Raw genomic sequence first — 24,571 nt, forward strand, 5'->3', positions numbered from 1 at the left:
TCAGACGTTTAATTAAGGACTCTGCAAGACCATTTTGAGTGTGAACATGAGCTACAGGATGTTCCACTTTTATCCCAATTGATAAGCAATAATCATTAAATGCTTGGGATGAAAACTCAGCAGCATTATCAAGTTTAATAGACTTAATTGGATTATCGGGAAATTGCGCCCATAATCGAATTACTTGTGCCATTAATTTTGCAAACGCGAGGTTGCGAGATGACAATAGGCACACATGAGACCATCTAGAAGATGCGTCTATTAAGACCATAAAATATCTAAATGACCCACTAGGTGGGTGAATAGGTCCACAAATGCCCCCTTGTATACGTTCTAAAAACGCAGGGGGCTCAATCTCAATCTTTGTTGGTGATGGTCTTATAATTAACTTGCCTTGATAACAAGAAGTGCAAGAAAATTCATTATTTAAAAGAATCTTAAAATTCTTTAATGGATGTCCATTTGAGTTTTCTATAATTCGTCTTATCATAATTGATCCAGGATGTCCCAAACGATCATGCCAAAGTACAAAAGTATTGGAATCAGTAACCTTTTGGTTTACAATAGAATGTGCCTCAATTGCACTAATTCTTGTCCAATACAGGCCACAAGACAAAGATGGGAACTTCTCAATAGCCCTTTTCTAGCCAGAGACATTTTTGGTAATGATGAGATATTCAATATTATTCTCATCTATTGTCTCAATATGATATCCATTTCGGCGGATATCTTTAAAACTCAACAAGTTCCTCTTGGACTTGGAGGAGAACATTGCATTCTCTATGATAAGTATTGTTCCCTTAGGCAGAGTTATAGTAGCTCTTCCAGAGCCTTCAATTAATTTACTACTACCAGAAATTGTAGTAACATTTGTCTTACACATACTTAAATGAGAGAAATATTTCTTCTCTTTGAATATTGTATGTGTTGTACATGAATCAACTAAACAAATATTTTTACAATTGAACTTTGATCCAAGTTTGCTTTGTGAGATATCCATGTTTGCTTAATCTTCTTGAGACGGTAGAGTCTCGTGCTGATATCGTGTTATGAAACAATAAAAGTAGAAGAACAATATTGTAGAAATAGAGAGAGAGAATTCTTATTGATTTGGGATGAATTACAATGGAATAGAACCCTCTATTTATAGGGAGAGAGTGACTTAGCCACCAAGTAATAAACCCTAGAATCTCTCTAAATATAGACATTCACCATAAATAAAATTCTATTTATAACATACATAAAATATCTAATTTTGCGAAAAGACCATGGGTTCACGTGCCCCATAATATGCCCTATAAATCCGCCACTGATTTCAAGTATATAGTTGATGCCACTTAAAAATATAAAAAATAAAAAATGAAAAATGAAAAGTTCATGCTACTGGAAACAAGCTGCAGTTTGTTCAGCATTTTGTTTTTCTTCAAAGGTTAAAAAAAGTTGCATCGGTGACCCCCTGACAAACATTTTGATCATGTAACATACAGAAAAAGAGCTCCAACAAGAAGAAATAACAGGACAGGAACTAGTAAGATGCATACCTTCAAGCTTGAATGTACTTGCTGGGCAGCCATTCTTGCGGCAGCTTTTTTATTGATATTGAGAGCAGAAGCCGCTTCAGAAACATTCTCCCCATTCACCTTGGCCTCAACTAGATATTTGCTATCTTTTTTTGAAGCCAGGAACTTTAGATGCCAGCCATAAGACTGGCAAAGTTCATGGAGTTCTCTTTTTGGATTAAGCTGCAACCTGGTAAAGCTCATGACGGGCTTTAAGAAGGAGAGCATTATATGCCAAGCACGGTTCAAGTCAAACCCTGTGTCAAGCAGGATTGCACCCATACAAGACTCCACCAGGTCGCCAAGGGCCTGAACCAACCAGTAAACATGAGAGCAAAATGAGGGTTCATCTTTCAAAGGCCCAGCAAAGAAATGATAGAGCAATTTTCCTTACTGCTCAGGAGAGGAGCAACCAACCCCAGTATTACTTGATATATACAAATGCTTCCATATATACCATCATAACCCAATTTCCTTGACTAACATTCCTTTTCAGCAGCCCTTTACTGGACAACAAACTCTCTTCTAAACAAGGAGGTACAATGATGTAAGAGACAACTTAAAAAGAACAGAAAAACATCCCTTTTTAGTAAGTTAGGCCCAACCTTTCAAGGATGTTTATGGTATAAGTTCAAATATTATTTTAGATTATATAACCTGCTAACCATGTCTACTTTACCCTATCAATATCTTTATCTTGATAGGGTAAATTTTTTTAACCAAGGATTTGCAGTTCATTGATTTACAATAAATAGCACATTATTTAGTTAATGTCACCTGAGTAATTCAATGATTCTCATTTTCGTTGGAGCCCTACCCATCCAAGAAGCTAAAATGCAGAAAAATTCCCATATTGTTTAGTAGGAATGCGGGTAAACATCTTCCTTGTAGTACATAGAATTATTTCATAATGTTCTATAAGTAGAGCTAAGAACAACTCCATATTGTTCTGCAAGTAGCCCATGGAACAACTCCATATTCGTTGATATTAATGGTTGGAAAATGAGTCATCGCTTATGGCTTTGGTGAATCTTCTGTTGCTTCTCGGTGCTTTATGGCTTTGTGCATTACATTATACGGACTCTTCATTTGTCCAGATGCACTCCTGTCAATTGGGCATGACATGGGCATTGTACCTCGTAAGAATCCTTCCATGTATGGTTAGGGTATATCTAAAATTGCATGCACCTGAGTTGGATAAATACATATATCTGATGCTCATGCTCGAGTACCTGACTCTGAATCCTACCATCGGCAACAAAATCCAGGTAGAATTCCAGATTGCTTCTTCTTCTATTTCTCTGTTCTCACTATTCTTTTACTCCAATAGACTCTCAATAGCAAGGTATTCTGCATCTTTCTTCTTAATGCTCCAGCAAAGATACTGTCATAACCTATTAAAGGGACCAGAGCATCCTCAATTATAATGCTAGAGCCTCAAAGCCTCCCACTGCTTTACCCATTAATGAACTATTAACATCTACCTTTTCTCCTCACTATTTCAGCTCTAAATATGCTGCTGCAAGGTTAGGCAATAAAGCTCCTTTCTCACCTACCTAGGAAAAGAAAAAAGACTACGCTCAATTCTAAACGGGTTTTAGTCGACTGTATGAATCCTTTATATATTATTCCGCTCTATTTGGGTGCATTCATTCAAATACTCAATAATATATGTTAAATTAGGTATACCAACACAATGAAGATTTATTTCCAACTAGTTGGTCTTGAATATATCAAACGCTACTACACCTAATTTATGATTTTTTTCTAGAATGCACTTTTAGACTTTCCCTACACCAGCACAGGATCTGTATTGCTGGTAAGCCTCGATAAAAGTCTAATGGTTTCGTCGAGTAGGAAAGGCTAGGAATGCAGCCTCAACAGTCTAATCGTTTCGTCGAGTAGGGAAAGGCTAGGAATGCAGCCTCAACCTGCTGGAAAAGCATTTACCTGGAGTCGTCTATTCCTGATTCAACAAATGAAAGAAGCCTTGATCCCAATACTAGCTGTGGACTGGAATGTTATTTTATCCAACTGATTCTAATCATAATTTTTACTCTAAACAACTGGATTGGATTTGCTAACTCTCTTTTTAAATAGACTGCTTTCAATTTCACTTGCCCTGGAACCTATTTTCATTGATATTGATCTAGAATCAGCTTTTCCTAGTTTCTTTTATTATTCAACACCAGAAGCTATTCTCACGACTTGAACACATGACCTTCAAATAAAAGAAATGAAAATAATAAATCTTTGTTTTCCATGCAAGATTTGGTGATCTGGGACATTCCGGGTAAAAAGGTAGTGCATGTCAGAATATAGTCCATTTAGTAACGTCAGACTATTTTAGGGTAGTTAGGTTCGTCTTTTAGGGACTTCTTTCAGTTACATCGATATTCTGGCAAGGCCAATGTAAGAATGTTGGAGCGGGAATAGAGTTTAGGACCTAAACTGGAAAACAATCAACTCCTGTGTGCAACAATATCAAATAATTTCGCGAGCCTAACAGAAAGAATCAAGAAAGTAATGAGCAAGCTGGTGGACAATCAACAGATGGCCTTCATCAAAGGTAGGCAAATAATGGATGCTATTCTCATTGCAAATGAGAGTGCAGATGCTAGAATGAAGAGCAAAGAACCTGGTATCCTGTGCAAGCTGGACATAGAAAAGGCATATGATCACCTTAACTGGAAGTTTTTGTTGGGAATACTTTCGAAGATGGGCTTTGATGAAAGATGGATTGGTTGGATCAAATTCTGCATTAGTACTGTCAAATTTTCTATCTTAGTCAATGGTTCACCTGTTGGTTTCTTTTCCTCTCAGAGAGGCTTGAGACAGGGATACCCAATCTCCCCTTTCCTGTTTATTCTGGCTATGGAAGGTTTAAACAATCTGTTTAAAACTGCCAAAGTAAATAATAGGATCAGGGGGTTCAGGTTAAACTCTAGGGAGTCAACTAACTTGGAAATCACCCATCTACAATATGCAGATGATACTTTGGTGTTTTGTGATGCTAGCAGAGAACAGTTGCTTTTCCTGAGAATGGTATTCATTCTTTTTGAAGCTATATCTGGACTACACATTAACTGGAACAAGAGTTTCATCTATCCAGTTAATGAAGTAATGGAGATGCATAGTTTGGCTAGAATACTGGGGGGCTCTACCAACAGTGTACCTGGGAATGCCACTTGGAGCAAAAAGCAAATCAAAAGGAATATGGAATGGAGTAATTGAGAAATGTGAAAAGAAACTAGTTAGTTGGAAGAGTCAATACCTATCCTTGGGAGGTAGACTAATCCTCATCAATAGTGTATTGGATGTCATGCCTACTTACATGATGTCTTTATTTCCAGTTCCGGCCAGTGTAGAAAAGAATAGATACTTTCTATGGCAAGACACTAGTGATAAGAGTAAGTTTCAACTGGTCAGGTTGGAAGTACTTATGACCAGCAAGAAAGAAGGGAGAATGGGGATCAGAAATTTGAAAACTCAGAACCAAGCATTGATGATGAAGTGGTTATGGAGGTTTGCCACAACAAAGCAATCTTTGTGGAAGAAGGTAATTCAGGCAAGGTATGGGATGGAAGGTAGTTGGACAACAAAAACAGTATGTACTCCTTATGGGGTGAGTCTGTGGAGGTCTATTAGAAACATATGGCCAATGTTCAGAAACAATTCCAGTCTCAGAGTTGGAAATGGAATGAAAACATCCTTCTGGGAAAATAAATGGCTTGGACAGAGAACTTTAAAGCAACTATTCCCGGACATCTACAATCTGAATCAACAACAAAGAGCTTCTGTAGGAGAACTTTGGACAGGTCAAGGATGGAATCTTACATATAGAAGATTTCTGACTGGGAAATTGAGAGGCTGACAGATTTCTATAATACTCTAGAACAGTTTAGAGAGACCACCAACAATGAAGATAGGTTGTTCTGGCAAAGGGGGAAAGAAGGAATTTTCTCTGTTAGATCAGCTTACAAGGAGTACAATCATTCTAATAATCAGATTGGTTGTTGGCCTTGAAAAATGATCTGGAAAGTTAAAATACCTTACAAAGTGGCATGTTTTGTTTGGCTTCTAGCAAGACAAGTTGTCCTAACCCAAGGCAATCTCACTAAGAGAGGATATCAGTTGAGGTCCAGATGTTACTTATGTAAAGCTCAGGAGGAGACAGTCAACCATCTTTTTTTGCACTGCAGTGTCACAGATCAAATTTGGAAGATATTCATCAACCTGAGGGGAATTAAATGGGTTATGCTAGGGAGAATCAGGGAAGTTCTAACAAGTTGGAAAAGAGATGGAATGCAGTCTGGCCAGAAGGAGAGATGGAAGATTGTCCCTGCATGTATATGGTGGACAATTTGGAAAGAAAGGAACCTAAGATGTTTTGAGGATACACATAGTGCAATACAAAAGTTGAAAATGAGCTGCCTTACGCTATTTTATTTTTGGTGTAAACAGGAGTGCTTAGACGAGAGTGAATGTATTTTTGATGTTTTAAACCTCTTGAGCTTTGTTAGAGATAGCTATGTAATTGTCCCACATTGGAATAGGAGTAGTATCCCCTTTGTATAGAGTAGCTATAAATAGCACCTCTTGTATTGCATCACACACAATATCAATATATCATATTTTCTCCCGTGCCTTCTCACATGGTATCAGAGCTATCGTGAGAGATTTATCGCTGTGCATAAATTCCAGCGATTCCGGGAAGTAAAATCAGTCACCGGAACCCTTTTTTCCGGCGACTTTCAAAGTTGTTTTGCGTCTGCTTTGTCTCGGTCAGTGTTGTGCACAAAATCCAACACTACCACAAGAGTAGTCACTGTCCGGCGACCAAATCCCAGTGAAAATCTCCGGCGGTACTGTAGCTGTCCAAAGAAAATTTTTCGGCGAAGTTCTAACGTTGCGTGGGCCACCTTCCGGCCATTTTTTGGCGACGACTCTTCAGGACAGATTGTTTCCCTTGCAATTCCGAGCCTACCCATCCAGGTTACACCAAATTCTGACCACTTTTTTATTTTTCCGGCGTGAATAGTGATTTCAAAAAGTTGACTTCCGGCCATTTTCTGAAAAAGTTCCTTCAGAACAGTTGGGTCTTCTGGTAATTCCGATCCTACCCCTACTGTTTTTATTTCATTCCGACCACTTTGAATATTTTCCGGCTGCAACAGTAACTTTCCAACTGCTACAGTAGTTTACTATTCTGATTCAGTGTTCCTTACTCTATTTTCTGTGGATTACAGTTGATTATTTCTCTTATTTGGTAATAATTTACAAGATGTCTTTGGGAATTGATGTTTTTGGGTCTAAAAGCATGAGTTCTGGAAACTCTAATGTTATGATTACCTCGGAACCTTTAATGGGAGGTTCAAACTACTTAGCTTGGGCTTCACCTGTCGAGTTGTGGTGTAAAGGTCAAGGTGTGCAAGATCATCTGATTAAACAGTCTAGCGAAGGAGATGAAAAGGCGATAGCGCTTTGGGCAAAAATTGATGCTCAATTATGTAGCATCTTGTGGCGTTCTATTGATTCTAAGTTGATGCCTTTGTTTCGGCCATTCCAGACATGTTATTTGGTTTGGGCAAAGGCTCGTACGTTATACACTAATGATATATCTCGCTTCTATGATGTGATATCACGGATGACAAACTTAAAGAAGCAAGAATTAGATATGTCTACTTACTTGGGTCAGATACAGGTAGTCATGGAGGAATTTGAGACATTGATGCCAGTTTCTGCTAGTGTGTCAAAACAACAAGAGCAGCGACAGAAAATGTTTCTAGTTCTTACACTCGCTGGACTTCCTCATGATCTTGATTCAGTACGAGACCAGATTTTGGCGAGTCCGACTGTCCCTACAGTTGATGAATTATTCTCTCGATTACTTCGCCTTGCTGCAGCACCAAGTCACCTAGTGATTTCATCACAGATACTTGATTCCTCTGTTCTTGCATCCCAGACAGTGGATGTTCGGGCATCTCAAGCTATGGAGAATAGACGAGGAGGCGGTCGTTTTGGGAGATCTAGACCCAAGTGTTCTTATTGTCACAAACTTGGACACACTCGCGAAATGTGTTATTCCTTAAATGGCCGTCCACCCAAAAATGCCTACGTTGCTCAGAGCGAGACTACAGGTAACCACGGCTTTTCTGTATCTAAAGAAGAATATAATGAGCTCCTTCAGTATCGAGCAAGTAAGCAAACATCTCCACAAGTAGCCTCAGTTGCCCAGACTGACACTCCTATTGCTGGTAATTCTTTTGCTTGTGTTTCCCAGTCTAGTACTCTTGGACCATGGGTCATGGACTCAGGCGCTTCTGATCATATCTCTGATAATAAATCACTTTTGTCGAATATTGTATATTCACAGTCTTTTCCTACTGTTACTTTAGCCAATGGATGTCAAACTAAGGCACAAGGAGTTGGACAAGCCAACCCATTGTCTTCTATCACCCTAGATTCCGTTCTTTATGTTCCTGGTTGTCCTTTTAGTCTTGCATCTGTTAGTCGTTTGACTCGTGCCCTCAATTGTGGTATATATTTTATTGATGATTCTTTTATTATGCAGGACCGCAGTACGGGACGGACAATTGGTACAGGTCGTGAATCAGAAGGTCTTTACTACCTTAACTCGCTCAGTCCTTCCACAACATGTCTAGTTACAGATCCTCCAGATCTAATCCACAGACGTTTAGGACATCCGAGTTTATCCAAACTTCAAAAGATGGTGCCTAGTTTATCCAGTTTGTCTAGATTAGATTGTGAGTCATGTCAGCTTGGGAAACATACCCGAGCTTCCTTTACGCGTAGTTGAGAGTCATGCAGAGTCTGTTTTCTCCTTGGTTCATTCTGATATATGGGGTCCTAGTAGAGTCAGTTCAACCTTGGGATTTCGTTATTTTGTTAGCTTTATTGATGATTACTCAAGATGTACTTGGCTTTTCTTAATGAAAGATCGTTCTGAGTTATTCTCTATATTCCAGAGTTTTTGTGCTGAAATCAAAAACCAATTTGGTGTCTCTATCCGCATTTTTCGCAGTGATAATGCCTTAGAATATGTATCTTCTCAGTTTCAGCAGTTTATGTCTTCTCATGGAATTATTCATCAGACATCTTGTCCTTATACCCCTCAGCAAAATGGGGTTGCAGAAAGAAAGAATAGGCACCTTATTGAGATTGCTCGCACACTTCTAATTGAGTCTCGTGTTCCGCTACGTTTTTGGGGCGATGCAGTTCTCACAACTTGTTATTTGATTAATAGGATGCCTTCATCTCCCATCAAGGGTCAGATTCCACATTCAATATTGTTTCCCCAGTCAGCCTTATACCCTCTTCCACCTCGGGTTTTTGGGAGCACATGTTTTGTTCATAACTTAGCCCCGGGGAAAGATAAGTTAGCTCCTCGTGCTCTCAAGTGTGTCTTCCTTGGTTATTCTCGTGTTCAGAAGGGATATCGTTGTTATTCACCTGATCTTCATAGGTACCTTATGACAGCTAACGTCACATTTTTCGAGTCTAAACCTTTCTTCACAACTATGTCACTTCTGCTGACCACCATGACATATCTGAGGTCTTACCTATACCGACTTTTGAGGAGTTTAGTAATCCTCCTCCACCTTCAACCACAGAGGTTTCACCCATACCAACTTTTGAGGAGTCCAGTGTTATCCCTCCTAGTTCCCCAGCCACAGGAACACCACTCTTGACTTATCATCGTCGTTCGCGCCCTACATCAGGCCCATCTGGTTCTCGTCCTGCACCTGACACGACTCCTACTGCGGATCCTGCTCCTAGTACACCGATTGCACTTCGAAAAGGTATACGGACCACACTAAACCCTAATCCTCATTATGTTGGTTTGAGTTATCATCGTCTGTCATCTCCCCATTATGCTTTTATATCTTCATTGTCCTCGGTTTCCATCCCTAAGTCTACGGGTGAAGCATTGTCTCATCCAGGATGGCGACAGGCTATGAGTGACGAGATGTCTGCTTTACATACAAGTGGTACATGGGAGCTTGTTCCTCTTCCTTCAGGTAAATCTACCGTTGGTTGTCGTTGGGTTTATGCAGTCAAAGTTGGTCCCGATGGCCAGATTGATCGACTTAAGGCACGTCTTGTTGCCAAAGGATACACTCAAATATTTGGGCTAGATTACAGTGATACCTTCTCTCCAGTGGCTAAAGTGGCATCAGTTCGCCTTTTTCTATCCATGGCTGCAGTTCGTCATTGACCCCTCTATCAGTTGGACATTAAGAATGCCTTTCTTCATGGTGATCTTGAGGATGAGGTTTATATGGAGCAACCACCTGGTTTTATTGCTTAGGGGGAGTCTCGTGGCCTTGTATGTCGCTTGCGCCGGTCACTTTATGGTCTAAAGCAGTCTCCTCGAGCCTGGTTTGGTAAGTTCAGCACGGTTATCCAGGAGTTTGGCATGACTCGTAGTGAAGCTGATCACTCTGTGTTTTATTGTCACTCTGCTTCAAGTCTATGTATTTATCTGGTAGTCTATGTTGATGATATTGTTATTACGGGCAATGATCAGGATGGTATTACTAATCTGAAGCAACATCTCTTCCAGCACTTTCAAACTAAGGATCTAGGCAGATTGAAGTACTTTCTAGGTATTGAGGTTGCTCAATCTAGCTCAGGTATTGTTATTTCTCAAAGGAAATATGTGTTAGACATTCTTGAGGAAACAGGGATGACAGGTTGCAGACCTGTTGACACGCCGATGGATCCGAATTCTAAACTTCTGCCTGGACAGGGGAAGCCGCTTAGCGATCCTGCAAGCTATAGGCGGCTGGTTGGTAAATTAAATTATCTCACAGTGACTAGGCCCGACATTTCTTATCATGTGAGTGTTGTAAGTCAGTTTATGAATTCTCCCCGTGATAGTCATTGGGATGCAGTTGTCCGCATTATCCGGTATATAAAATCGGCTCCAGGTAAAGGATTACTGTTTGAGGATCGAGGTCATGAGCAGATCGTTGGGTACTCGGATGCTGATTGGGCAGGATCACCTTCTGATAGACGTTCTACGTCTGGATATTGTGTTTTAGTAGGAGAAAATTTGGTGTCCTGGAAAAGTAAGAAACAGAATGTAGTTGCTCGGTCTAGTGCAGAAGCAGAATACCGAGCAATGGCTATGGCAACATGTGAACTAGTCTGGACCAAACAATTGCTCAAGGAGTTGAAATTTGGTGAAATCAGTCGGATGGAACTTGTGTGCGATAATCAAGCTGCACTTCATATTGCATCAAATCCGGTGTTTCATGAGAGAACTAAACACATTGAGATTGATTGTCACTTCGTCAGAGAAAAGATACTCTCAGGAGATATTACTACGAAGTTTGTGAGATCGAATGATCAACTTGCAGATATTTTCACCAAGTCCCTCACTAGTCCTCGCATTGATTATATATGTAACAAGCTCGGTACATATGATTTATATGCTCCGGTTTGAGGGGGAGTGTTAGAGATAGTTATGTAAATGTTAGAGATAGCTATGTAATTGTCCCACATTGGAATAAGAGTAGTATCCCCTTTGTATAGAGTAGCTATAAATAGCACCTCTTGTATTGCATCACACACAATATCAATATATCATATTTTCTCCCGTGCCTTCTCACAAGCTTTATAGAGACTTAGTCTGTCTCTCTTTGTACTTCCTTTTGTAATTATGGATGACTACACTGAATTAGTGTACTCATGTTTATATCTAATACAAAAATGTTACCAATTTGAAAAAAAAAAAAAAAATAAGAGAAAAGGAGAATGACAGAGACATACGCCTTACACCTGAAACCTTTCACATCACTTTACAAAGTACAGCGTTACCCTTATTTGTGGAGACAATGTCGTTTTGCCTAAATATATAATCAATCTGCTATCTAGCAATAATATCAAATGATTTGAAGACCCAAGTGTCTTATACCTGAATTCTTTTATGGGAGAACTTTGCAATGTAAATTCTTACGTTTATTTGATGAAGGGCAAATACTCTATACTACAATAAGTGTAAACACAAACTATTATAAACTCTGTATAAGAAACTCCATGAATCCATCAATATCGAAGATTTCATCATGTAAATAGTGAATACCTTTGGACAAGATGGCTCTTCAGCCAACCTTTTCATAGAATCTGGTCTTCCAATGAAATTGACATATCTAGTAATTGACTCACGGAGGCCACTACTATAATCACAGAGTATATGGCTGTGGAAGCTTTGATGTACTGCAACAACTGCGAAGGTGTTGTTGTTTACAGAAACTGATCTCAGATCAGTCAACTGGCCAGGCTTCAGTTTTGGGTACACAGAGTATAGATAGGATGTGATCAAATAATCGAGGACAGCATCTCCAAGAAACTCCAGTCTCTGCTAAAGGAAATCAAATGTTCTAAGAAAGAAGTTGCTGCAAAGTACTAAAAATCGCCTACACAACAACCAGAGAGTTTCAGAAAAGTAGGTTATTGAAAAAGAGAAATTCCATACCTGATAGCAACCTCCTCCGTGGTTGTTATAAGATGGATGGATGAAGGCCTGAATGAGCAAACCCTTATGGACGAATGGATAACCTAATAAATTTTCAATGGCCGGAATATCAATTTCATCAGCAAGTGGCATAAAGACTTTGCTTGCAGCGCAAATACTCTTTACTTGTGATTCTTCGAAATCTGTATAGATACCAATCCATTTAAGAAATGCAATTGCTGCTTTGAAGCCACTGTCAACTATAAAAGCGCCAACAAGGGCTTCAACTATATCAGCAATTGTTTTCTTACGCAACCACTGATGACATTTGCTACACCTAACTTCAGTCTTTGCACCATCTGTTACACTACCACATTGACCGTGTATGTTTTTTTCTGTTTGTTTGTCACAGATTACAGGGCACGGACGGCCTACTGCATAGAAGTGGTTGGGATCAAATGATTGATCACGAATAAATGCCTGACACAAAGAAAAACTTAGAGATTCAATCAAATCAATTGACTTAAGAGTATAAACATCTTAAAAGGAGAAAGCTCACAAAAAAAAAAAAAATTAAACACGTAATCAAACATATTTACACACATACAGTCACATTAATGTATATTCTATGACCTCCTCCCCTCATAGGAAACCACAATTGCCTCTGATTTCTAAAATTCATTAGAGATATGCAGTTTCATCTTATATTCATATTTATGTTCAATTATTGAGATACAGAATGCTAGCTGTCTTATTTATCACACAAAAAGAAAAATGCAGAACTGTCCAACTCGAGAATCCAACAACATAGGTTATTAGAAATTGAGGAAGTCATTTTAGCATGGTGAGTATGTTCATTTTATCTTTATGGCTTGCTTTTGACAACATTCAGATATTTGTGCAGCGAACAGCATACTCGTGACAGTCAAGAGTAAAACATTTCCTCATACTAGGAAAGAAAATGTCAGCGATGACTGAATATTAAGGTGCATCAAGGCAACATCAAAAAAACTTAGTAGGACTAATTTTTCCAATGATGCCACAAAAAAGCATTCATTAACAGCTAATCAAATATCACTATCTTTAACGTGTTAAATGTATGCATAGAAAAAAGTTTACTGTTCCATTTTAAAAAAATGTTTACTGTTCCAGACACACAGGAAATCCCCTCTTTACTTGGTTGGATAGGAGATCATCAAATCTTATAGCTCTCTTAATCTCAATTTATATGGTAGTCTTTCTATTTAATATCTCGAAATGTTTAGCCCATACCATGTTTATACAAAATTTCACATTTTCAATACCTTGAATTCATTGTCATTGTATCAAATAATTACTCCCTTCGTCCAATACCTACTCATGAATGTATCAGATATTTATTACTCCCTTCGTCCCATTCTATTTTACGGTTATCGACTAGGTATAAAGTTTTATTAGTAAATTTAACTTGGTTATTATATTAGTTTAGTGGAGATAATATTAAAGTTATTTGATACAATGACAAATTATTCGAGGCCTCATATTAATCAACACAGATGAACTTTTTTTCCTGATAAGTTCAACAAGATATATTCTATTTCTGCTCTTTTATTTGTTTTTGGGGCCATGTGAGATGAGAGAGCCACACGTGCATCTGAGTTTGTGCAAACAATGGCAGTGTTTGCACTTTCTCACAATGAAATAATGTAAAATTTGCAAAAATTCAAAAGCCATGTTTTGAAACAAGAAAAAGCAAGCATTCTCTTATCTGAACATAAAAGATGTGCTGTCATATCACTGTAGGAGTCTGTCCATATCTAGCATTTAGAGTTTTCAGCAACACCATGTACCTGTAAATTGTTTCTGACTGCTATCGTGTACAGATAGGAATTGTTCACAATGTTTGAGCGCCTTCTAGTTAACTGTCCTTCGTCAAAGGCATCGTATGTAAGAAAGACATGCCTCCCAACTGCAAACTTGAGAAATGCATCACCAAGCACTTCAAGCCTTTCAAGAGAAAAAGGTTCATTGCATTTCTCTGTAGTAAGTGCTTCAAGAACCTGGTCCAGTTTCAGGCAGTTAATAGTAAACTAGGTACTGTATCTGACATGATTCATATGCTATGAACAAGTGATAAATGTAAAACAGATGTGTTTGATTGAGAAATACTACTAAGCTATGTTGCTCGGACTCTCCCAAAGTGTCGTCGGGTGTGGGTCAAATTCTCCAAGAGTAGTGCATTTTTGGAGGATCCGACACGGGTGCGGCAACATTTTGGAGAGTCCGCGCAACATAGCTACTGAGGATCGGAGAATTCCTTACATGATCTATTGTTACTTCCCTTCCCTCAGGGAAAGAAGCAGATAGGCAGCCCTTTAGTTCAATAGCGACAAGTAGGCTTTCAAGACGATGCATGATCGATGGCAACAGTGATAATGAGCTCCCAATATCTTTGGAAAACCCAATTATCTTGAGCTGGCAAATTTCAGCAGGTAGTTCAACAAAGTGCTCCTCTTTATCACGCAACTCTGTGTAGAGGGCCAGAGGAAAGTCATTAATTGAAAAATAATACACCACTTAAGTTACTGTGTTTTTCAGAATAATAGGCATAATAGAAATTAAACTCATTTTCAGGAGGGAATAACAAGCTGACACTCTGAAAATCTGGCAAGTTAAATAAAGAAAGCTTATAGTTTTCTCATGTCATGTCTTGGTGAAGCTAGTCCCAAATGACTTACTGAAGTTTTAGAAGAAAATATAGACCCTTCACCTTTGGAGCTGCTCGGCACATTACACCAGTGCAGATATCCTCTAAAACCAAATATCTTTTTTTTTTCAATAAGTAATAACCATTAAAACCATGTATCTCCCCTCCATTATCCATACTCCTGTCAAATCCCTGGGTTTCTATAAGTTTTGAGCCAGAAAACAGGCCTCAGCATTATTCACCCAAGAAAAATTCTATGCAACTGGACTTCTCACTGTAATATACTAGGTGGCGATTTTATTATCTTCTACCACTATTCCTATTGCCTTCACCGAAAGAAGTTAAAGCACAATTTACTGATTCAACATATTTATTACATAAACGGTTGGGACATCCCAGTTTGTCAAACTTCAGCAAATGGTACCCGGTTTATCTCACTTGTCCACTCTAGAGTGAGTCATGTCAATTCGGTAAACATACCCGCTCTCATTTCCCTCGGCGTCTTGATAATCAAGCAGAGTCACCTTTTAGTTTAGTTCATTCAGATGTTTGGGGTCCTAGTCAGGTCAGTTCTACCTTGGGATTCCGCTACTTTATCAGTTTCATTGATGATTATTCCAGATGCACCTGAATATTTTTCATGAAAAATCGATCTGAGTTGTTTTCTATTTTTCAGACCTTCCACGCTGAAGTTCAAAATCAATTTGGGGTTTCTATCTGCACATTTCGTAGTGATAATACCCTAGAGTATTTGTCTTCCCCATTTAAGAAGTTTATGAACTCTCATGGGATTATTCATCAAACATCTTGTTCGTACACATCCCAACAAAATGGGATAGCTGAAAGAAAGAATAGACATGCTCGTACCCTACTCATACAATCTCATGTTTCGTTGCGCTTTTGGGGTGATACAGTTCTTAGATCATGCTATTTTATTAATCGTGTGCCATCTTCAACCATCCAGAATCAAGTTCCATTCTCTGTCCTGTTTCCCCACTTACCTTTGTTCTCTCTTCCACCCCGTGTCTTTGGGAGTACGTGTTTTGTTCATAACCTTACTCCAAGAAAAGATAAGTTAGCTCCCTGTGCTCTTAAGTGCGTATCTTTGGGTTACTCGAGAACACAAAAGGGATATCGATTCTACTGACCTCCAGCAGTACCTTATGTCTGTTGATGTACCTTTTTTGAAACCCAATCATACTTCACAAGGTCCAAGTAATCACTTAGATATTTTTGAGGTGCTACCAATTCCATCTTTTGGAGATTCAGTCACTATCTCCCATCCATCTTCCTCTATAACTCCAGCTCCACCACCTACAACTCCAGCTGCACTTCAACCACCTATAGCTCCAGTTTCACCACCTAGTCCAGTTCAACCTTCTACAACTCCACTACTCCTGACTTATCATCGTCGTCCGCGCCGAGCATCAGGCCCAGCTGATTTACGTCCTGCACCTGACCCTGCTAATACTGCGGACTTGTCTCCTCTTAGTCAACTGATTGCACCACGGAGAGGTATACGGACCACACTTAATCCTAATCCCCATTATGTCGGTTTAAGTTACCATCGTCTGTCATCACCCCATTGTGCATTTGTATCATCTTTGTCCTCTGTTTCCATCCCTAAGTCTACAGGTGAAGCACTGTCTCATCCAGGATGGCGACAAGCTATGATTGACGAGATATCTGCTTTACATATGAGTGGTACTTGGGAGCTTGTTCCTCTCCCTTCGGGTAAATCGACTCTTGGTTGTCGTTGGGTATATGCCGTCAAAGTTGGTCCAGACGGCCAGGTTGATCGACTTAAGGCTCGTCTTGTTTCCAAAGGATATACTCAGATATTTGAGCTAGATTACAGTGATACTTTCTCTCTCGTGGCTAAAATAGCATCAGTTCGTCTTTTTCTATCCATGACTGTTGTTCGCCATTGGCCTATCTATCAGTTGGACATTAAGAATGTTTTTCTTCACGGTGACTTTGAGGATGAGGTTTATATGAAGCAACCACCTGGTTTTGCTGCTCAGGGGGAGTCTAGTGGCCTTGTATGTCGGTTGCGCCAGTCCCTCTATGGTCTAAAGCAGTCTCCTTGAGCTTGGTTTGGTAAGTACTCGTAGTCAAGCTAATCACTCTATGTTTTATCGGCATTCTGCTTCAAATATCAGTATTTATCTAGCGGTTTATGTTGATGATATTGTCATTACCGGCAATGATCAGGATGGTATTACTAAGTTGAAGCAACATCTCTTTAAGCACTTTCAGACTAAGGATCTAGGCAGATTAAAATATTTTCTAGGTATTGAGGCTGCTCAGTCTAGCTCAAGTATTGTAATCTCACAACGGAAGTATGCCTTAGACATTCTTGTGGAGACAAGAATGACAAGTTGTAGGCATGTTGACACTCCTATAGATCTGAATTCTAAGCTTCTACCAGGACAGGGGGAGCCGCTTAACGATCCTACAAGATATAGGTGGCTAGTTGGTAAATTAAATTACCTCACATTGACTAGATCTGACATTTCCTTTCCTGTAAATGTGGTAAGTCAGTTCCTGGATTCTCACTCTGATAGTCATTGGAATGCAGTTGTCTGCATTCTTCGATATATACAATCAGTTCCACGCAAAGATTATTGTTTGAAGATCGAGGCCATGAGCAAATTGTTGCGTAATTAGAAGCTGGCTGGGCAGGATGAACGTCTGGATATTGTGTTTTAGTAGGAGGAAATTTGGTGTATTGGAAGAGCAAGAAACAGAATGTGGTTGCTCGGTCTAGTGCAGAAGCAGAATATCGAGCAATGGTTGTGGCAACATGTGAGCTAGCTTGGATCAAACATTTGCTTAATGAGTTGAAATTTGGTAAGATCAGCAAGATGGAACTTGTGTGTGATAATCAAGCTGTCCTTCATATTGCATCAAATCCGGTGTTCCATGAGAGAATTAAACACATTGAGATTGATTGTCAGTTCGTCAGAGAAAAGATACTCTCAAGAGATATTGCTACAAAGTTTGTGAAGTCAAATGATCAGCTTGCAGATATTTTCACCAAGTCCCTTACTGGTCCTCGTATTAGTTACATATGTAACAAGCTCGGTACATAAGATTTGTATGCACCGGCTTGAGGGGATTGTTAAATAGTTATGTAAATAATATGAATTAGTCCTAGTCCCACATAGAATAGGAGTATGATATGTATTGTATAAATAGGGCTCATTGTATTATAATTAAAACAAATATCAATAGTAGATTTTTCTCCCCTGCATTCTCACAAGAACTAGGGTTTTTGGATGCTCTCTCACAAATAAATAGAACTAGATAGAACTTTATCAGCACTCAATAGTCTACTGTCAATGATTTTGCCTCTGACTTTGAGTTCTATAGTAGAGTTTGTGGTTTCTTTGCTTTCAAAGCAGATGCCCATTAGTTTAAACAATATGCTTCAACATGTATCGGAGTAAAACCCTTTCTTCCAATCCCCCTCCCTTGCATCACAAGTCTTTATGAGTTTTGCAATAGAAACAGCTCAACTTAGCAGCTTGAATAATAAACAATTACCTGAATAGCCTTTCTTTCGTAGCAAGTTGTCCAAACAGAAGAGTTGTTTTGCTTTTATTAGTGGTTGCTCAGGGTACGAAAGATGGATACCAAAACTGTAAGAGAAATCTCTCACCCATTAGAATATACATGATACATATTTGTAAAAATGATCAGATCTTCAACTAAGATATATGTTTTCTTTATGAGAAAAGTATTATTAAGCTAAGCGCAAAGGAAGAGGACAAGATGTCCTCAATAAGCAACATCAGAAGATATAAAACAAATGTAGCTCTAAACAAGAAGAGCATGACAGTCCCTTTAGCGGCCAGTTAGGGTAACCAAGAAAACAAGCAGAGTTACACAATTGCAATGAAAAGAAGTGTCTCCTTTCCCAAACTAAAGCAGGTTGTATGCTTCCTAAACAAGTAAAGATACATCAATAACGGGAAGTTTCCCAAACAAGCTAGTATACGGGAGTTATCCCACGTTAATTAAATTATTTACCCTATCAAACAGGGTAAAGGAAGTTACATCAAGAAATTCTGTTAGTACTCAAGGCTCACAACAACAACAACAACAAACCCATTGTAATCCCACAAGTGAGGCTCAAAAAGTATAAAATAGACATATAGTGACTGACCATAATAAAAAAAATTCCAGAAGAAAAAAAGAACTTCCAAATACATGTGAGGAAATTGTTTAATTGGTTCTCCAGCAGCAAGCGGTTAAATGCTAATTGACCTCATCAAAAACTCTTCTAACTGCCATACTCTTTGCATCTAATTTGTAAATTTTCTCCCCTTTTTGCCACACCAGACCAAGGGCTCATTTCCATTTTATTAATACTTGAACTCCTATTCTGGTTTACAGTAGACAGAAAAAAACATATGCGCATGCGAATGCAGGTAGAATCAACAAAAGAACAGGAAACCAAGCTGGTAAGCAAAGAACAAAAATAAAGTCATTTACTTACGTATCATAATAGTGTTTGACATGGTTTTTTGAATCTTTATATATGCTGTATGCATTGCTTTCTTTGACAACATCAGATATGAAGAAAAATGTATCCTTGCATGGAACATATACCAAACTATTGGCAACATCATGTACGCTTTTGGAACCATTGGCAAGTTGCAACTGCTCATCAAATTTGGATATCTCACTATTGCCTGCATATACTGAAGTCCCAAAAATTGGTGATGACAAGCATCTTCTGACAAGCTCCCAGTCCACGGAAATTTTATTGTGTCCACATAAATTGAGTGGAAGAAGTAGGTAAGATTTTGAAGCTGAGTCAACATAATCTTGTTTTTCCAAAGATACGAATTCTGAAATGAACTCAGAGCGGTCAAGAATGATCTTGAGGAACATTCTCTGGAACTTCTCTGCTAGTTGTACCTGCTAAGAGAAAGTAGTCAAAATATTGAAGAGAGCCTTTCTGTTTATACTAGAAGAGGGTCAAATAGTTAACCTCATTGTTCTCAAAATTAGTAGCTCCTGATGGAATAAGCTCTGTCTCTACAGATCTACCTCGAGCCAAGTTGAGATTAAGTTTCATTCTCTCAGCCTCTTGGGGAAGAGGTGCTTTCAAAAATAGGCCAAACTTTTTATAAACCCTATCAATTGGACAAGGTGAAAAGTTGATGTAGTACGAGTTAAGGCAAACAGGACTCTCTGTCTCAGTCCATGGTTCTTTAAAGGCAGCGGGAACAATCATCTCATGGAGCTCTTCTCGTGCGTCTTCGCCTATGACATCAACATTACAATAATGACAACAAGCACCAAAATAACATAAAGCATATTGAAAATGCTTTTATCAAAATAATTTTGTCTAACCATCTGAGCTTTCTGAGTCAGAAAAAACGTGAATCAGGTCTTCATCTGCTTGATCCGGCAAAAGATAATCAGTGAGTGCTCCAAGTTCATGCAAGCTCTTGCAGGCTCTTAAACAGGCATCTTTCTTAGCTGCTTCTATAGAAGATTGAGGAGCACTCACAATTTGATGCATTGGAGCGTTTGAAGGCAAAACTAATTTGCAAATAGTTCCATCTATGTCATCAAAGTAGAAGAACTGCGGCTTGGGGCAGAAAAACCTACAAAAGAAGCAAAACGAACAGAAAAGAAATCATGTTAACCCATGAAGATATGAGTTCCGAAAGCAAAATCCACACATAAGTGATACAGAACAGAATAAACTTTAATTAGAAAAAGAAAAACAGAAATATCAAGTGAAATTCAGTACAAGATCATACTCGTCACGTGGAAGCTTGGAACAATAATGGTGAAGCAACGAAATGCTTGATGCAGAACTGATGGTTGCACCAGTCATATCTACTTTGTATATATTTTCTTGAAAATCTATAACTGTCGTGCAAGATTTCTTGGAAGAAATCTCATCATTCATCCGAGCTTCATTTCTTGAAAAATGCTCAATCAAATTAAGCTCCCTTTGGTTATCACTGCCAAGAAGTTTGTGTCAGAGATATTGCTCTGATGAACTTGACAGGTAATAAGGTACAGAAAGCATAAAATTTGGAGATACCTATCAACCAAAAATGCATATTCAGACTTTGGCATGCGGGCACGCCCTCTAGACTGTATAAAACTGGCAACAGTTTCAGGAAGATCAAATCGTATAACAAGGCAGCATGTCTGGATATCAAGTCCTTCCTCGCCAACTTTGGTGGCAACCAATAAGTTGAGCTGTCAAATTAAGCAATGGATATGCGATCAATTTCATACGAACTATCAGATGGAGAATCAAACATAAACTTGGAGTTGCCCTCCCAGAGGTCCTCTGTCTAAGAGAATCAAGCGAGCAGAGAAAGAATCTAACAAAGAACCATTACCTCACCAGAACGGAACTTATTGAGAATGATATTTGTATTTTTTCGTGACATACTCTTCAATCCTGAGTGCACTCCTACAAGAAACCCGCATTTCCAAGAAGATAAAACTTTCAGATGCTGAAGCATATAAGAAAGAGATCTCGCAGTCACGATCCTATTGACGAAAATTATGCACTTCATATCTGGTTGTACCCTGAAAATAAAGAGAGGGAGATACCAAAATGCAGATTATGAAGTTGACTCTCGAATTCCTTAGCGACTGAACTCACTAAGAAGCAGAAATATACATCCATGACATCAAACAAAATGAAGCATTTATTATACGTATTGGGTAAAGGTATGGTATGAAAGCAAGAAACATACATTAATGACTTCAAATTATATTCTTATTATTTCTAACGGGTAAAGGTACATTATGAAGGCAAAAGATCACGTTGAAGAATAAACTTTTAGGGGAAGAAATGTGATCAAAAGCAGATGGTTGTTGAACATTTAATTTCAGATGGTACCACCGTAATTGGCAGCAAATGCACAGAGGCTAATCCAAAAATATGAACAATTGTAGTCAATGCATTCATTTCATGTTTCTCCATCAGGGCCCTATTCGGGTGCACTTTTAGAGTAACTGAGAGCAAACTGAGGGGCTAACTAGCTGGTTAGGTCCATAAATATAAACACTCATATTCAAGGCATTAATTCCATAATTCTCCATAGAGGCCCCATTGTGGTGCTCTTTAAAAATAGGCCCTATACTGTGCTCTGTAAGGGCAAAGAATAAAATGTTAAGATTAAAATCATGACGAACAAAAATCAGTACAAGTAGAATGATCTTCTGCTCCAAACATATTTTGATAAACTGAGAAATTGAAATTTCTAATTCCCATGTACAAATGTATAAACTAATACGTCAGGTTTAATCGGTTATAGTTCTATTCAAAGAGTCTTATTTGGAACAAACAGCATTAAGCTTATAGCTGCTGGATGATTAACAGTACATTTAGGGTGGTTCAGACTAATACATTATGTTTCTCTTGTTCTAATGATCTTATTAACTTCAAATTCATTATCTTCTGCAAATCACCGCAACATCTCAGTTATAGCATAATGTAAAATGTACAGAGAAGGTCACATTTAAACCGTTATAGATCTCCTGTGTCATTCTTTGTGCCGCTTTCTAGAATCCCCAGTTATAACATAATTTAACCTCCTATAGCCCTTTTTCCACTAATCATAGGACAAACAAAGGACATGGAAAAAACCAAGTGGCAAGGAAAGATGTCATCAGGTGAAATAGGACAAATAACTGAGCAGAATCTTTTGAGACCAGAGCACTTGGCTGATATCTTAGGCTGCAGTTAGGGATTATTTCTACTTATTGGGAATGCCATTGGGTATGGTGCAAAAATCGACAGAGATATGGAACGAGGTCATTGAGAAAGTGAAAAAGAAACTTTACGTTAAGAAAATGGACATTAGGTCCAACTCAACCCAAAAGTCAGCTCTTGATGTGAGGGTTGCTTGAAACCATAAAAGGAGACTACAACCTATTTCACAACCAAAATGGGGCACTCTAACACCTCCGTGCAGCCAGGCCTGGACATTTGGTGCATCGACTACATAATTTTGGAACCCAACACTGGAAGAAGTCGAAAAAGATAGTGCTTATTTGAGGAATAAACATGCTGGGATTTGAATAATGTCTACAAGTAATCCAAAAAAGGAAAAGAAAATAATCCTTATTGTTAATTACCCAATTATATGGATTCTAAACTTTTCCTATACTTACAAGGTACGTATTCTTGTCATATTAACAATTTCGTAATATTGACATTCTTAACGCTCCCTCTCAAGTTGGATCATACATATTAGATATTCCTAACTTGCTAAAAATATACTCAATTCCAGAGTTGCTGAGTGGCTTTGTAAGAATATCTATTAATTAATCATCCGAGCAAACAAAACATGCCGCAATTCACCCGGTTTAATCATTTGTGGAACGAAATGACAACCTACTTTTACATGCTCCATTTTTAACACTGTAGCCTGATTGTTACAGATCATTTGCATTGATGCATCTCCCTCACCCCTAAACTCTTTGAGTAGTTGCATTGAAGCAAAATGGAAATTTTGGGACTATTCTTGAAAATGGCAATCAAAAGAATATAAAGTTTTCATAAGAAAAGAACACACCAACTGTTAAAGGAAATATTGTCTATGCTTCCAGTTTTCTAATAGTAAATTTACATGCATAAACTGAATTTATTGAAAATAGGTTATCAAGTAAGTTCACTGCCAATACTCCTTCGGTTGATTTTATTATAATCGGATACAATGACCCAGAAGAACACCCCTCAAAGTGGAATTGACTATTTTGTTTCCAGCTACTTATAAATCCTTAATAAGTCAGAGAACAGGAACAGGAAATTATTCATTTAGCTACATAATGACTAACCCGAAGTTGGAAAGGATTCCAATTAGACGTAAAAGCTTTTTGGAGAAATAAGGCTCCTTCAGAACTTCCACAAGTGTCAAATCAGGATTCATACCATCTGCATGATAAAGCATATGTTAGACTAGTAATATACAGAGGAAAACAACAAGAATATACACAAGCCACAGCACAAGACAGATCAAAGGTTCTTTGATATTTCTGTTGGAACAGATCATTATTTGAGCCTATATTTGCAGGAATTGACTTTTATCATATGCCCTTAGTCTTCATTAAAAGACCCTAAAGCAAAGCAAATAAAATTCGAAATCAAGTCTAACTTTATACAGAGAGGTAAAAAGAGGCGTGGAAAGATTACTGTCAGACTGAAACTTGATTCATCATACTTGTTCAGTCACAACATGATTCCCATCTAGTTGTCCAGCCTTTTTTCTTTGAAATGCTAACATCACACTGAAAACGAAGGCAGCTTATATTCTTGCTTGATTGGTAAATTGAACATCAAATGATAACTTCCTTCCATGCATAAAACTTCTCGCTTTAGTTTCTCCATTCTTTTATTTATTGCAATAGCGATTGTGAACAAAGTTACAAATTATGTGGGGGAATAAACTCTATTAAGAAGACTCTTCCTCCTTTTGATAAATATCGCATCTTCCTATCCTCTCCAGTCTCTTAGCATTTTTTTCACCTCTTCTAATGGAATTAATTCCAAATTTATCATATTGAAGTGTAGCCCAATTGTCTTTGAACCCCCAAGTGTTCTATATAAGAAATGGATGTCTCCGTTTGGATCAAAAAGATTAAAGTGCCATCTGCAAACAATAGATGTGCTACATATTCCATGTCATGCTCTCCTCCAACAACCCGAAATTACACTCAAGAATTCACTACCTACAGATTATAACATTAGCTCTCTATTATAAACAATAATAACAACGGCACAAAGGTCTTCCTGCCGAATAACTTTTTGCTCCCAACAACACACACACACACACACACACATGCAATGGG

At 38.3% G+C, this 24,571-nt stretch overlaps 1 protein-coding gene across 5 annotated transcripts in view; it reads right to left on the bottom strand.

Annotated features, from left to right (window-relative positions):
• Nucleotides 1–24,571, bottom strand: part of LOC107799148 (dicer-like protein 4) — a 47,764-nt gene that overhangs the window by 8,882 nt on the left and 14,311 nt on the right. For 2 of the 5 annotated variants that reach the window (XM_075221442.1, XM_075221446.1), the window contains exons 10-22: nt 23,561–23,657; nt 21,109–21,301; nt 20,802–20,962; nt 20,512–20,718; nt 20,096–20,352; nt 19,731–20,005; nt 19,233–19,660; nt 18,278–18,372; nt 14,344–14,549; nt 13,872–14,081; nt 12,064–12,522; nt 11,671–11,946; nt 1,542–1,868 (exon numbers count right to left, since the gene is read on the bottom strand). In XM_075221442.1, coding sequence (XP_075077543.1) covers nt 1,542–1,868; nt 11,671–11,946; nt 12,064–12,522; nt 13,872–14,081; nt 14,344–14,549; nt 18,278–18,372; nt 19,233–19,660; nt 19,731–20,005; nt 20,096–20,352; nt 20,512–20,718; nt 20,802–20,962; nt 21,109–21,301; nt 23,561–23,657 — 3,191 coding nt within the window. Of the gene's footprint in view, nt 1–1,541; nt 1,869–1,915; nt 2,085–11,670; nt 11,947–12,063; nt 12,523–13,871; nt 14,082–14,343; nt 14,550–18,277; nt 18,373–19,232; nt 19,661–19,730; nt 20,006–20,095; nt 20,353–20,511; nt 20,719–20,801; nt 20,963–21,108; nt 21,302–23,560; nt 23,658–24,571 lie in introns of those variants that run through there. The other 3 variants (XM_075221443.1, XM_075221447.1, XM_075221444.1) reach the window with 3 other exon arrangements.

Source organism: Nicotiana tabacum, chromosome 9 (genome assembly GCF_000715075.1).
Source record: "Nicotiana tabacum cultivar K326 chromosome 9, ASM71507v2, whole genome shotgun sequence".
Taxonomy (NCBI): Eukaryota; Viridiplantae; Streptophyta; class Magnoliopsida; order Solanales; family Solanaceae; genus Nicotiana; species Nicotiana tabacum.